This window comes from Macaca thibetana, chromosome 2, assembly GCF_024542745.1.
Source record: "Macaca thibetana thibetana isolate TM-01 chromosome 2, ASM2454274v1, whole genome shotgun sequence".
Lineage (NCBI taxonomy): Eukaryota > Metazoa > Chordata > Mammalia > Primates > Cercopithecidae > Macaca > Macaca thibetana.
In genome coordinates this window covers 1,374,971-1,389,784 of record NC_065579.1, presented here as the reverse complement: position 1 = coordinate 1,389,784, position 14,814 = coordinate 1,374,971, and the positions used below count along the sequence as shown (strand labels likewise).

The window sequence follows — 14,814 nt, the reverse complement described above, 5'->3', positions numbered from 1 at the left end:
TGGAGTGCAGTGGTGCGATCTTGGCTGACTGCAACCTCTGCCTCCTGGGTTCAAGCAATCCTCCCACCTCAGCCTCCCAAGTAGCTGGGATTACAGGAATGCACCACCAAGTCTGGCTAATTTTTGTATTTTTATAGAGATGGGGTTTCACCATGTTGCACAGGCTGGTCTCGAACTCCTGAACTGAGGTGATCCGCCACCTCGGCCTCCCAAAATGCTGGGATTACAGGCGTGAGCCATTGCGCCTGGCCTTTAATTTTTTAAATTGATGAATAATAATTGTTTATGCCACCACGCCCAGCCGCATTATTATTTATTATTGTCACCGTTCTGTGCAATAGATCACTGCAGCTTATTTCTCCCCTATTTGTTGTTGTTGTTGTTATTGTTGTTGTTGTTGTGATGGAGTCTCGCTCTGTTGCCAGGCTGGAGTGCAGTGGCGTGATCTTGGCTCACTGCAACTTCTGTCTCCTGGGTTCAAGCGATTTTACTGCCTCAGCCTCCTGAGTAGCTGGGATTACAGGTACGCGCCACCACGCCCAGCTAATTTTTTGTACTTTTAGTAGAGACAGGTTTCACCATGTTGGCCAGGATAGTCTCGATCTCTTGACCTCGTGATCCACCCGCCTCAGCCTCCCAAAGTGCTGGCATTACAGGCGTGAGCCACCGTGCCCATCCTATTTCTCCTTTCAAAACTGAATTTTTGTACTCAACATCTCCCTTTTCACTCTCCACCCTCTTCTGTCCGTCTCTCATAACCACCATTCTACTCTGTACTTCTGTGAGTTCCACTCTTCGATTCCACAAATAAGTGAGATCATTTGTGGTATTTGTCTTTCTTGTCTGGCTTATTTCACTTAGCATAATGTCCTCCAGGTTAAGTTTGTACTTAAAAATTATGATACAGTACTTTGTAAAACAGTGAGTACTCATTTTTTTTTTTTTTTTTTTTTTTTTGAGACAGAGTCTTGCTCTGTCGCCCAGGCTGGATTGCAGTGGCCAGATCTCAGCTCACTGCAAACTCTGTCTCCCGGGTTCACGCCATTCTCCTGCCTCAGCCTCCTGAGTAGCTGGGACTACAGGCGCCCGCCACCTTGCCCGGCTAGTTTTTTGTATTTTTTTTAGTAGAGACGGGGTTTCACCATGTTAGCCAGGATGGTCTCGATCTCCTGACCTCGTGATCCGCCCATCTCGGACTTGAGTACTCATATTTTTGACTGCCTGATATTATTGACTTCAGCCTGACGCCAAATTGCTGATTATATTTCTCATAGTGGATTTTGTGTCTCTACACTTAGAAGAATTGAGCAGATACTTACAGAAGAGTACTGTGCAAATTAGATGTGCAAATTAGAAAACTGTCATTAATTGGATGGATTAGGCATTTTGAGTAGTTCACTCAGACCACAGAGATGAGAGTACTGACCTCTGAATATTATGAAAGAATCGTTAATAACAATAGCGAAGGCAAGCTCTGACCATCGTCACTGGAAGAACTTAGAGTCCAGTGTATAGTACCCTTCCTCCATTGTAATTTGCATTTGTGAGGAAAGGACATTTCTAGGTGGTGCTCATCTTTCACTTTGGACTCTGACATTTTTTGATGTTGGCCTAACACTTAGCCATGACTCATGGGGTGTCACCTTCAGTCTCTAAGAATCAGGCCAGGTTTCTTGTAGATCTTGTCATATTGCCACTTGGAATTTAGCCGGAGGAAAGAAAGTAAGGCATAATTGCAGTTGTTTAGATGAACATCTCAGTCAGGCTTATGAGAGGCAATAGGGCAGAGTAGACCGTCCTCATTCTCTCTGGCATTTGTTTTCTACCTGTTTTGAAGATTCTTCTCTGAACCATATCTTGTGCAGAGATGACAGTTGATCATAGAGGTTCCCCTACCCCCAATTTCTGGCTGATTCCTAAAATTTCATCAGTATCAAGAAAGTAATTCATTTGTTCAAATTTTATTACTCAAGAAAAATGCAACTATCCCTGCAGGGAGCTAAAAAGCCAACGTCTAAATGATGGCAGCGGTGGCCTGTCTGGATGGGCTACTGCCATGATGCCAGCTGCAGTCGGGGAGGCATGGTCTGCACTGCACACTCCATGGAGCCAGTGGGAGCCAGGAATAGGTGGAAGCCCTGCCCGCTTCCAGGTTGGCGGGGCAGGAGCAGCCGTGGCTACATACCTGGGCATCCCTGTGCTTTTGGGGGCCCAGGAACCTCCCCTGCCCCTGCAAGCTTGAAGTGCCTGCTCCCACTGCCTGGCCTCTCCTTGCTCCTGGTACCCGCTCTGATCCTGGTGCCCGCTCTGATCCTGGTGCCCGCTCTGATTCTGGTGCCCACTCTGATCCTGGTGCCCGCTCTGATTCTGGTGCCCGCTCTGATTCTGGTGCCCACTCTGATCCTGGTGCCCTCTCTGATTCTGGTGCCCGCTCTGATTTTGGTGCCCGCTCTGATTTTGGAGCAAAGTTGAAGCCAAGCCTGGGCACTGTCATGACCTGGCTGGGTGTGCATGTGCTAGGGGCAGCGCTGACACGCCAGCCCCCTGCTGCCTTGGCCCCCTCCACATTTTGGGTGTCCAGGAGCACAGGAGGGGAGGCCAAGGCGGAGCTGAGGGCAGCTTCATGCAGGCCTGCAGGCGCCCCTTGGCACGAATAGCCAGGGTGCCTTGATAGCAGCAGGAGGCAGAGAGGCTCCTAGGCGGAAATGGGCGGGTCTCTGGTGAATCCCCACCTTCAAGCCAGAGATGGCCTGAAGCCTGGGGCTCAGGCTGCCAGTTCTGTGGACTGGAGTGAGAACTTATGGTGCTTTTTCCAGGCTGCCCATGGCTTCCCAATGGGCCAATCAGCATGTACTTCCTCCCCTCTGAAGCCCATGAAAACCCTGGACTCAGCCAGACTTGACAGGATGGCTGACTGCTGATAGGAGCTTCCCACTCCAGCTCTCCTCTCCACTGAGGGCTGCAGAGACAAAAGGATGACCTGCCTTCAGATAGGAGCTATCCACTTTGGTCCCCTCTCCGCTGAGGACTGCACAGATGCTGGGACGACCTGCTGTGGAAAGGAGCTACCCACTTGGGGTCTCCTGAGAACTATTGTGTTGCTCAACAAAGCACCTCTTCACCTTGCTTATCCTCCAGTTGTCCATGTACCTCATTCTTACTGGACATGGGACTAGAACTCGGGATCCACCAAATGGCAGGACTGAAAGAGCTGTAACAAACAGAGCTGAAACATGTCCCCAGCTCCCCCCACCCACCACTTGCCACGTTGTGAGCAAGAGAAAGAGACGAGAGGAGAGAGAGAAGAGAAGAGCTGCAGCCCTTTGGGAAGCCCAGACCTAGGAGCTCCCTGAGGCTGGGCTGTGACCCCCTCTTTGGAGCTCTGTGGTTCCTGGCATCTCCAAGCTTCTGGGCACCACCATGTTCCCCAGTGCCTGCATTGGAAGCTGCTTGTGGTATGCCTGGTTCAGCTGCAGCCTCTCAGGGAGCTGGCGCCTGGAGCTGCCCACCCCCTGGCAGCTGGTGTGCCTGGCTGTGCGCAGTGGCCGGAGCCTGTGCTCACTCGCCTGTGCACCGCTTGCCGCTCCGTGCCTGGCTTGCCCTTGGCGCGCGTGGAATCTGTGCTGGTGACACGAGCTGAGCATAGCCTGCCAGGCTGAGTGGACGGAATGGGCCCAGCGGGCCTGAGCAAAACTCAGGCAAAGGCGCCACTGGCCACGGAGGTTTCTGGCTGGCGAAGCGACACCCCAAGTATTCTGTGACATAAACATGAAATATAGAATATTCAGAACTTTGCTGTAATAGCTAGTTGCTAGGAACTGTCTGCTAAATGAGCCAATAATAAATAAGTTTACCTTTGGGGGAAGGAGAATCCCTGAGGGAGTTTTAATAGCTGGAAACTATTGAGGTGTTAAGACCCTGAAAGAGGAAAGGGAAATGAGTACTGAGAAAAGAAGGGGAAGGGCCAGGTGCAGTGGTTTACACCTGTAATTCCGGCACTTTGGGAGGTCGAGGTGGGTGGATCACCTAAGGTCAGGAGTTCAAGACCAGCCTGGCCAACATGACAAAACCCTGTCTCTACTAAAAATACAAAAATTGGCTGGGTGCAGTGGCTCATGCCTGTAATCCCAGCGCTTTCGGAGGCCGAGGCAGGTGGATCACGAGGTCAGGTGTTCAAGACCATCATGGCCAACATAGTGAAACCCCGTCTCTACTAAAAATACAAAAAATTAGCTGGGCGTGGGGGTGGGCGCCTATAATCCCAGCTACTCAGGAGGCTGAGGCAGGAGAATTGCTTGAAACCAGGAGGCGGAGGTTGTAGTGAGCCGAGATCGTGCCATTGTACTTAGCCAGGGTGACAGAGTGAGACTTTTTTTTTTTTTTTTTTTAGAAAAAGGAGGAGAAGGACATTTTAAAAAGACGTTATGCTGGCCCTAGCTATTCTGGAGGTTCAGGTGGAAGTATTGCTTGAGCTCAGGAGTTTGTGGCTACAGTGTGCTCTGATTGTGACTGTGAGCAGCCACTGCACTCCAGCCTGGACAACCTAGCAAGACCCCATCCCTTAAAAAAATAAAAGTAATGAAAAAGGAAATAAAAACCGTTATGCTACTCTACAACTTTCATAGAACTAACCCTGGTGAAGTGGTCACTGAAATCTGTAGAGCATTTAGAGTTAAGACATCAACTCGTGCTGTGGTTCATGCCTGTAATCCCAAGTCTTTGTGAGTTTGAGACAGGAGGATCCCTTGAGGCCAGGATTTCGAGACCAGCCTGGGCAACATAGCGAGGCCTGTCTCTTAAAAAAAAAAAAAAAAAGCTATGTGTGGTGGCATGTGCCGGAGTCCTGGCTGCTTGGGAGGCTGAGGCAAGAGGGTCACTTGAGCTAACAAGGTTGAAGCTGCAGTGAACCAAGATCATACCACTGCACCCCAGCCTGGACAACAGAGTGAGACCCTGTCTTAAAAAAAAACAAATAGAGTTAAGAAATCCATGTTTTGTTAATCCAGGACTTGTTGAGAGCCATCCCTTTACAAAAGGTTCTTTTCTCTACCTGCACCTGTCATGCCTTCACATTGCCTTATACCTGTCGTATCGATGATATGGAGGGTAGTGGGAGAGTCTATGTAACTATCTTTCTCAGACAAATTATTCCAATCTTTTGCATGCAATCAGGATTTAAAATTAGCCGTTAGTATGTAGGCTGCACTGTGAGGGGGAATGACTTCCAACTTCAGGCAATTCATTGTGGCCATTGTTCCACAGAGAGGCATTTCAGTATTCCTACTAGAGCCTGTGTTTTGTGAAGCTTCGTTGTTTTTGCCAGATGCCATTGGCTCATCTTAGTGAAGTACATGCTATAGAACTGATATTTTGCTGAGTGTATCCTTGTGAACATTTCGGAAATACTGGTGACAAACTCTTTTCCCACCCCAATGAGAAAATTTTTGTTTTCACTTTCTATGACCAGTTAAAAGAAGATGGATGCACAGTGTTCAGCCAAGGTCAATGCAAGGAAGAGGAGGAAAGAGGCGCCTGGACCCAATGGGGCAACAGAGGAAGATGGGGTTCCTTTCAAAGTGCAGCGCTGTGCAGTGGTAAGTGGAGATGAACCCGGCAGGGGGAGGGTAGAAACCGATACAGCGTTGATGATATCAGTGTTACACGTCTTCTGAAATAATGAAAAGAAGGAATAGTAAGTGTATTTCACAGTCACTGGAAATCTTCTGCCTTTTTACTAGATTATGACTCACAGCTCAGTTGTAGGAGCTTTACCTGGATTTAGAAAAAGAAATGTTAGGAAAATATGGAAGTTGCGTGTGTATTAGGCTAAAACTATTGAAATATGGCCAGGTGCGGTGACTCATACCTGTAATCCCTGCACTTTGGGAGGCTGAGGTGGGCGGATCACCCGAGGTCAGGAGTTCAAGACCAGCCTGACCAACATGGTGAAACCCTGTCTCTACTAAAAATACAGAATTAGCCGGGCGTGATGGCACATGCCTGTAATCCCAGCTACTGGGGAGGATGAGGCAGGAGAATTGCTTGAACTCGGGAGGCGGAGGATGCAGTGAGCCAAGATCGTGCCATTGCATTTCAGCCTGGGCAACAGAGACAGACCCTGTCTCAAAAATAAAAATAAAAATAAAAAATAAGTAAATAAATAAATAAATAAAACTAATAAAATAGAAAAATTGGGGCTCTAGGCAGTGTTTTGATCTTTACATCATCTCGTGTCTAGTGCGTTTTTTCTACTGTTTTTTCTCTCTATATCATTCCTCCATTCTATTACTAGTTGTATCTTGAATGAGAACCTTTTTCCATTTATGCCTACCTTATGCTCCTTTATCTCTGGAAATGTATCTCTGTATTTCCTAATTATTGCCAAACCTTAAATGAAAGACCCCATTCCACACTGCCTACCCTGTCTCAGCTTGCTACCCTTCTAAAACTTTCCATAATAAAAACATGTCAGAGAACACATACACAGTTGAAGCTACTGTTGTTAATATTAGTATGAAATCTGTGTTTCAAAATCCCAGTGACAGAATTGTATGTTTCTTTACCTATATTGACCATTAGCCATTGATCAAACTCAGTTTCCACTGGTTAGTTCTAGAGCTTCCCAGCCCAAAGGGAAAAATCTATTCTGAAACAATTAATAGTTACTCCAAGTGAATGCTCTGTCTTGAGCAATAAAAGCAAATAATACCCCACAAATAAACAAGTGCCTGCAGGGCTGATATTGATCATAAGGGCAAGTATATATATTTGTTTCCTGTTGCATTTGTAACAAATTACCATAATACAAATATACAAATAAATTATCTTACATTTCTGAATATCAGAAATCTGAAATGGGTCTCAGAGGACTAAAATCAGGGTGTTGGCAGAGCTGGAGGGTCCAGGGGAAAGTCCGTCTTCTTGCCTTTTCCAGCTTCTAGAGGGTCCCCATATTGCTTAGCGCTTGGCACCAGCCAGTGCTTACATCACTCTGACCATTGCTTCTGCCATATCTCCTGCAGATTCTGAATGTCCTACTCCCTTTTCACTTACAGGGACTCTTGTGATTACATTAGGTGTACCCAGATAAACTGGAATAATCTTCCTGTCCTTCAAATCCTTTATTTAATCATATCTGCAAAGCTTCTTTACTATTTTTATTTTTATTTGTATTTTTGAGACAGAGTCTCGCTCTGTCGCCCAGGCTGGAGTGCAGTGGCGCGATCTCAGTTCACTGCAACCTCTGCCTCTTGGGTTCAAGTGATTTCCCTGCCTCAGCCTCCCAAGTGGCTGGGATTGCAGGTGCCCACCACCATGCCTGGCTTACTATTTTTATTTTTATTTTTAGAGTAAGGGTCTTGCTATGTTACCCAGGCTGGTCTTGGACTCCTGAGCTCAAGCAGTCTTCCTACCTCGGCCTCCCACAGTGCTAGGATTACCAGGCGTGAGCCACCGTGCCTGGCCTGCACAGTCTCGTTTGCCATGTGTGGTAGAACAGTCACAGGCTCCAGGGATGGGTGTGGCCATCTGTAGGGGGCGTTATTCTGCATACTATAGTAAATAAGCTCAGAAAATGACTCAGCAATCAGCGAAACAGGGCATTGTTAGTTTCTGAATATTTCTTAGAGAATTCAGATTGAAGAAATGGTGGTACCAATTCAGCAGCATCACTTGGAGCAGGAACAAGTTATAACCAAATAGGTGATACTGTCAGCTAATCAGCCAATCACTGTAGCTAGGAATAGAGCAAAGGAAGTCAGTCTTTTCAGTGGAATGAGCTCTGAGAAAACTTAAATTTCTTGGTCTTTAAAGTCTGGGGAGTCTTTTTTTTTTTTTTTTTTTTTTTTTAATTCTTCTGGGGAGTCAATGCTTTAAATTCCTTTGCTTCATCTATTCATGTGAAATCAGTTCAGTGACTTGCTACCTGTTCCACATTCCTCCCTGAAACACACAGGCTATTTAGCACAGGCGAATGGTCAAGGAGCCACCCAACAGCCTGGACCAACGTTGGTGAGGAGGGGTGTCTGCTAGTAAACGTGCCTGTCATCTCACTGTGCGCCTGTACTTTCTAGCTGTGACTCTCCTTTGAACACTGTAACAAAAACAAGACTGTTTTCTTTTTTTTAACGGCTTTATTGAGTTATAACTGACATATCATTTACAGTATACAATTCAGTGGTTTTTAGTTTAGTCACAGAGTTGTGCAGCCATCACCATGACCAGTTTTAGAATTTTTTCCTTTATTTTTTTGAGACAGGGCCTTGGTCTGTTACCCAGGCTAGAGGGCAGTGATGTGATCATAGTTCACTGCAGCCTCAACTTTCCGGGCTCAAACAGTCCTCTCACCTCAGCCACCCAAGTAGCTGGGAATATAGGTGCACGTCACCATGCCTGGCTAATTTTTAAATTTGCTTTTGTAGGCATGGGGTCTCACAGCGTTACCCAGGCTGCTCTCAGTCTCCTGGATCAAGTGATTATCCTGCCTCAGCCTGCCAAAGTGTGGGATTGCAGGCGTGAGGCACCAGGCCTGGCCTGGGATATTTTTATCACCCCAGAGAGAAGGCGTCTACTCAGGAGCAGTCACTCCCCGTTTCCCCCCAGTCTCTCCCCGTTTCCCCCCAGTCTCTCCCCGTTTCCCCCCAGTCTCTCCCCGTTTCCCCCCAGTCTCTCCCCGTTTCCCCCCAGTCTCTCCCCGTTTCCCCCCAGTCTCTCCCCGTTTCCCCCCAGTCTCTCCAGCCTCTGGAGACCACTAATCTGCCTTTTGATTCTGTGGATTTGCCTGTTCTGGGCATTACATACAAATGACATCATACAGTATGTGGTCTTTTGGGGCTGGCTTCCACTGAACATGTTTTGAAGATTCATTCATATTGCAACATCTATAAGTACTTAATTTTTTTGAGACAGAGTCTCGTTTTGTTGCCCAGGCTGGAGTGCAGTGGCATGATCACAGCTTCCCAGGTTCAAATGATTCTCCTGCCTTAGCCTCCCGAGTAACTGGGACTATGCAGGCGCCACCACTCCTGGCTAATTTTTGTATTTTTAGTAGAGATGAGGTTTTACCATGTTGCTCAGGCTGGTTTCAAACTTCTGACCTCAGGTGATCCGCCCACCTCAGCCTCCCAAAGTGTTGAGATTACAGGTGTGAGCCACCACGTCTGGCCAGTACTTCAATTTTTTTTTTATTGGCAAATAACATTCCATCATATATCACATGCTACTTTTTAGTTATTCATTCTCCAGTTGACATTTGGGTTGAGTAAGCAAGATTTTATTGCATTTTTATTTATTTATTTTTTGAGACGGAGTCTTGGCTCTGTCACCCAGGCTGGAGTGCAGCAGTGTGATCTCGGCTCACTGCAAGCTCCGTCTCCTGGGTTCACGCCATTCTCCTCCTGCCTTAGCCTCCCGAGTAGCTGGTAGTACAGGCGTCCACCACCATGCCCGGCTAATTTTTTGTATTTTTTAGTAGACACAGGGTTTCACCATGTTAGCTAAGATGGTCTCAATCTCCTGACCTCGTGATCTGCCCGCCTCGACTTCCCAAAGTGCTGGGATTACAGGCGTGAGCCACTGGTCCCAGCCTTTATTGCATATTTACAATGTGCTGGTATGGCAGTAGGTGGTAGAGGTGTAAAGATAAACAAGACCTTCCTTTTATGAGATGTGAGGATAGAGTAGAATTCTATAGCCTAGAGCTCACTGTTTTTCTTTTTTTTTAATGGGAACTCGCAGGCCAGGAACGGTGGCTCACGCCTGTAATCCCAGCACTTCGGGAGGCTGAGTTGCGTGGATTACCTGAGGTCAGGGGTTCGAGATCAGCCTGGCCAACATGACAAAACCTTGTCCCTACTAAAAATACAAAAATTAGCTGGGCGCAGTGGTGGGTGCCTGTAATCCCAGCCACTCAGGAGGCTGAGGCAGGAGAATAGCTTGAACCTGGGAGGTGGAGTTTGCAGTAAGCTTAGATTGTGCCACAGCACTCCAGCCTGGGCAACAGAGTAAGACTTCGTCAAAAAAAAAAAAAAAAAAAAAAAAAAAAAAAAGAAGGGTTGGAGACCTGCTGTGTTGCCTAGGCAGGTCTTAAACTCCTGGGCTCAAGCTGTCCGCCTGCCTCTGCCTCCCTGTGCTGAGGTGACAGGCGTGGACCACCACACCTAGCTGAGCTCTTTAGCTTTAGAAAAGCACTTTTCTTGCAAATAAAGAAAGGAATAGGAAGGATCACCAAGTATTAGATACCTGGGTTGGCGGGTCAGGATGAAATGGATAGAAAAGAGACAAGAGTTAAGAAGGAAAAACTTTATGGCTATTTTGTCTATAAGTATAAATCATTTATTGATACAGATGTTTCTAAAGGTTCAATCAAAAGGATCACAAAAGTATTTATAAAACGTAAGACATTTAGCTTATCTTAATATATATCAGGCTGGGCGCAAGTGACTCATGCCTGTAATCTTAGCACTTTGGGAGGCCAGGGAGGGCAGATCACGAGGTCAGGAGTTTGAGACCAGCGTAGCCAACATGGTGAAATCCCGTCTCTACTAAAAATACAAAAAAAATTAGTGGGGTGTGGTGGCGCATGCCTGTAATCCCAGCTACTCAGGAGGCTGAGGCAGGAGAATGGCTTGAACTCGGGAGGCAGAGGTTGCAGTGAGCCGAGATTGTGCCACTGTACTTCAGCCTGGGTGACAGTGAGACTCTGTCTCAAAAAAAAAAAGCAAAAAAAAAAAGAATCCTTAGAAAGTAAAAAGTGTAATGGGACAACAATATCAAATTCTAGTCTCATATTATTTGAATTATGTCCATTTTCCTGTTAGTGTGGATGCTGGAATCTCTCGTTTTCACTGAAATTTTGAGGAATAGTGAAATAATGTGTGTGAATATAGCCTGGAAAAAGTTGTTATGGAAGCAATATTGCATTCAGGGACAATTCATAATTTGGGGACTGTTGATTGCCATTATAACTTTTAGCTGCATACATTTGGAAAGTTTATATAGCATTTTAGAAGCTAACCTCTTAGATTAATAGAGGTTAATCTTGTTAGCATGCTGAAATCTGTGTTCTATAGGATACAAGAGGAAATGAGCTAGTGACAAATTTGTTGAGTGCCTGCTTTTGTGATACATTGTGCTAATTACTTTGCAGATGCTACTTTGTTTAATCCTCATAGTAAACTTGTAGGGCAGGTATTGTTTTCTATTTTGTGGAAGATGAAACAAAAGCTTTAGAAACTTGCTGTGATTTCACAGCTATTAAATGATAGAGTTGGGATTTAATCTAAATTTTTCAAGTTCTAACCTCATGCTCTTTCATTTATACCTCACTACCAGATAGTCTTAAGGCTTGAAAGCAATACTGTGGGGTTCCCTTGAGGTTAAAATGAACGAGATGTATTTTAGGAGAACATAGACATATTTAGTCCTACTTTTATAAACCTCAGCTTCTAGAGACACTGTTCTTTGTGAATAACAGTGTTTTAAAAAATACTACCTTTTCTAGCTGGAAACAACTCTAGAAAAAAATATTTTGCTGGTTTATTATAGCGGCACAGTGTTAGTTTCACTCCCTATACTTAGGAGAAACGGGTTCAGCACAAACCCCAGCCAGGAAGGACAGCTGTATTTGTCTTCTACCTGGGAACAGACACAGAATGTGAGAAACACTGAAGAAACAGTTGTGAAAGATAAGATACGTAAAATACCTTTTTTTTTTTTTGAGATGGAGTTTTGCTCTGTCGCCCAGGCTGGAGTGCAGTGGCGTGATCTCGGCTCACTGCAGCCTCCACCTCCCAGGATCAAGGAATTCTCCTGCTTCAGCCTCCGGAGTAGCTGGGACCACAGGCGCCCACCACGGCGCCCAGCTAATTTTTGTATTTTTAGTAGAGGCAGGGTTTCGCCATGTTGGTCAGGCTGGTCTCGAACTCCTGACCCCATGATCTACCTACCTCAGCCTCCCAAAGCACCCAGGAGCTGTTTGCCTTCCCAGTCTCCTAGTGGAAGTGGTATGAAAATGCACTTATGGGTCAGGCACAGTGGCTCACGCCTGTAATCCCAGTACTGTGGGAGGGCCAAGGTGGGCGGATCACTTGAGCTCAGGAGTTCAAGACCAGCCTGGCCAATATGGCGAAACCTTGTCTCTACTAAAAATACAAAAATTAGCTGGGCATGGTGGCGGGTACCTGTAATCTCAGCTACTCGGGAGGCTGAGGCAGGAGAATCACTTGAACCCGGGAGGCAGAGGTTGCAGTGAGCCGAGATCATGCTCCTGCACTCCAGCCTGGGCAACAGAGCGAGACTGTCTCAAAAAAAAAAAAAAAGAAAACGAAGAAAATGCACTTAGGAACCTTGGCAATTTGTCACATGATATAGGGGTGGCTGTTTTGCCTTGCTGCAGAGGAGCCATCATTCTGGACCCAGTTAGTTGGGACTGTGCTTGGATTCCCAGCCAGATTGCTCAGTCTGAACCTGAAGTCACCAGCAAGACATTTATTTTTCATGCCATAATTTACCCATTTTGTAAAAGGTTGCAACTTTCATTTGTCAGTTTGGAATACCATTTTTTCCTTCTTTCTTATGTTACAATGTTTTAGGAAGAATTTTAATCACATCATATTGAATAACTGATTTGTCTTTAAAGCTGCCTTTTTTTTTTAGTATTATAGTGTATGCCATTGAGTTGAACTTTCTTTTCCTTCACTTTCCTTCTCTTAAGGGCTTACGGAAACCAGCTCCTTTTTCTGATGAAATTGAAGTTGACTTTAGTAAGCCCTATGTCAGGGTAACTATGGAGGAAGCCAGCAGAGGAACTCCTTGTAAGTAAATACCTACCTAATTTGTTGTTTTACTGTTGTTTTTAGCATTCCATTGTGTTTATCAAATACACACCTGCTTTCTACATACTTCCCTCCGATTGCTTGTAAAGACCAGCGGTGAAGGGGTTCTTCCCACCTGCCTTGATGTTCCATTTAGAAGGGTAACTCTACTCCATAAACTTTCATTTTTTTCTTATTATTATACACCTGTTTCCTGGGCTGTTGTTGTAGGTATGAGGTATAGTAAAGCAGAAACAATACGATATTATATTAGCCTGAGCTGAGTTATGATCTTATCTGTTTCTATAAAGTCCAAATCATATGTCAGGCTGTCACATTCTTCATAGCCTTCAGAATTCCCCACCACCTCTCTACGCTCTGTCAGCTGGCTATGATGCTGCCGATTGATAGAGAACAAAAATATCCCAGGTTGGGAGATGCTCATCACTTAATTTTATTTTTACTGATATTATAATTTTCCAGGTTCTAAAAAATACTTTATTATTTTCAAAGCCCTTGCTCTTTATTTGTATGCTTAATTTACATCATTAATTAGCAGTTTTTGACCACATAAATTACTAACATATATTCAAGATGCTTTTCTTATGTGGGGCAATTGGTTTTAGAGATCACTGTAAAAATAAACTTCCGGCCGGGCGCGGTGGCTCAAGCCTGTAATCCCAGCACTTTGGGAGGCCGAGGCGGGTGGATCACGAGGTCAGGAGATCGAGACTATCCTGGCTGACATGGTGAAACCCCGTCTCTACTAAAAATACAAAAAACTAGCCGGGCGTGGTGGCGGGCGCCTGTAGTCCCAGCTACTTGGGAGGCTGAGGCGGGAGAATGGCGTGATCCCGGGAGGCGGAGCTTGCAGTGAGCCGAGATCAGGCCACTGCACTCCAGCCTGGGAGACACAGCGAGACTCCGTCTCAAAAAAAAAAAAAAAAATAAAAAAATAAACTTCCAAGAGCATTTGTTATGAATACAGAGTCTTACAGCAAATATTCTTTCTTCTCTGTAAATTCCCCCATTCTCCTTTTTTTTCCAATCCTTTTTCACTCTGATTACTATACTAAGTGTTCTTTCTACCCTGTAAATATAGGGCTGAACTAAGACTCAGGCAGACACCAGGGAATAAGAGGGAGTTATAGCCACAAATCTGTGCATTTAGTATATTTGTGGTTACTTCTTAATTGTATTGGTATGTTTGCTTTCTGTTGTAACTAAAGAACAGTGAAATACAAATAGAAGTGGGCCAGGAGTGGTGGTTCACACTTGTAATCCCAGCACTTTGGGAGACCGAGGCGGGCGGATCATCACTTGAGGACAGGAGTTTGAGACCAGCCTGGCCAACATGGTGAAACCCTGTCTCTACTCAAAATACAAAAGTTAGCCAGGCGTGGTGGCAGGCCCCTGTAGTCCCAGCTACTCGGGAGGCTGAGGCACGAGAATTACGTGAACCCACTGCACTCCAGCCTGGGTGACAGAGTGAGACCCTGTCTCAAAACAAACAGAAAAACAAATAGAAGTGATGTACAGTGTCATACCGGGATTTTTTTTTCTTTTGAGGCAGAGTCTCACTCTGTTGCCCAGGCTGGTGTGCAGTGGCGCAATCTTGGCTCACTGCAACCTCTGCCTCCCGGGTTCAAGCGATTCTTCTGCCTCAGCCTCCCGAGTAGCTGGGATTACAAGTGCCCGCCACCCCACCCAGCTAATTTTTGTATTTTTAGTAGAGATGGGGTTTCACCATATTGGCCAGGCTGGTCTGGAACTCTTGACCTTGTGATCCACCCATCTCAGCCTCCCAAAGTGCTGGGATTACAGGCGTGAGCCACCGCGCCCGGCCAATACTGGGAATTTTAGCACTTACCCCTTGGCCTTATCTTGGGTATACGTATTGTGGGTTTTGGGTCCTCAACAAAAAGGAGGCTAATTCCAGAGAATCCTTTCTTTTTGAAAAAATGTTTAGATATAGTTCATATTGATCACAACCCTCTGATTC

At 45.7% G+C, this 14,814-nt stretch overlaps 1 protein-coding gene across 5 annotated transcripts in view; it reads left to right on the top strand.

Moving 5' to 3' along the window:
* The window catches only part of PCYT1A (phosphate cytidylyltransferase 1A, choline), a 44,752-nt gene that overhangs the window by 10,998 nt on the left and 18,940 nt on the right, over positions 1-14,814 (top strand). For all 5 annotated transcript variants that reach the window (XM_050779192.1, XM_050779193.1, XM_050779195.1 and 2 more), the window contains exons 2-3: positions 5,468-5,594; positions 12,713-12,812. In XM_050779192.1, coding sequence (XP_050635149.1) covers positions 5,478-5,594; positions 12,713-12,812 — 217 coding nt within the window. In that variant the 5' untranslated portion in view covers positions 5,468-5,477. The remainder of the gene's footprint in view (positions 1-5,467; positions 5,595-12,712; positions 12,813-14,814) is intronic.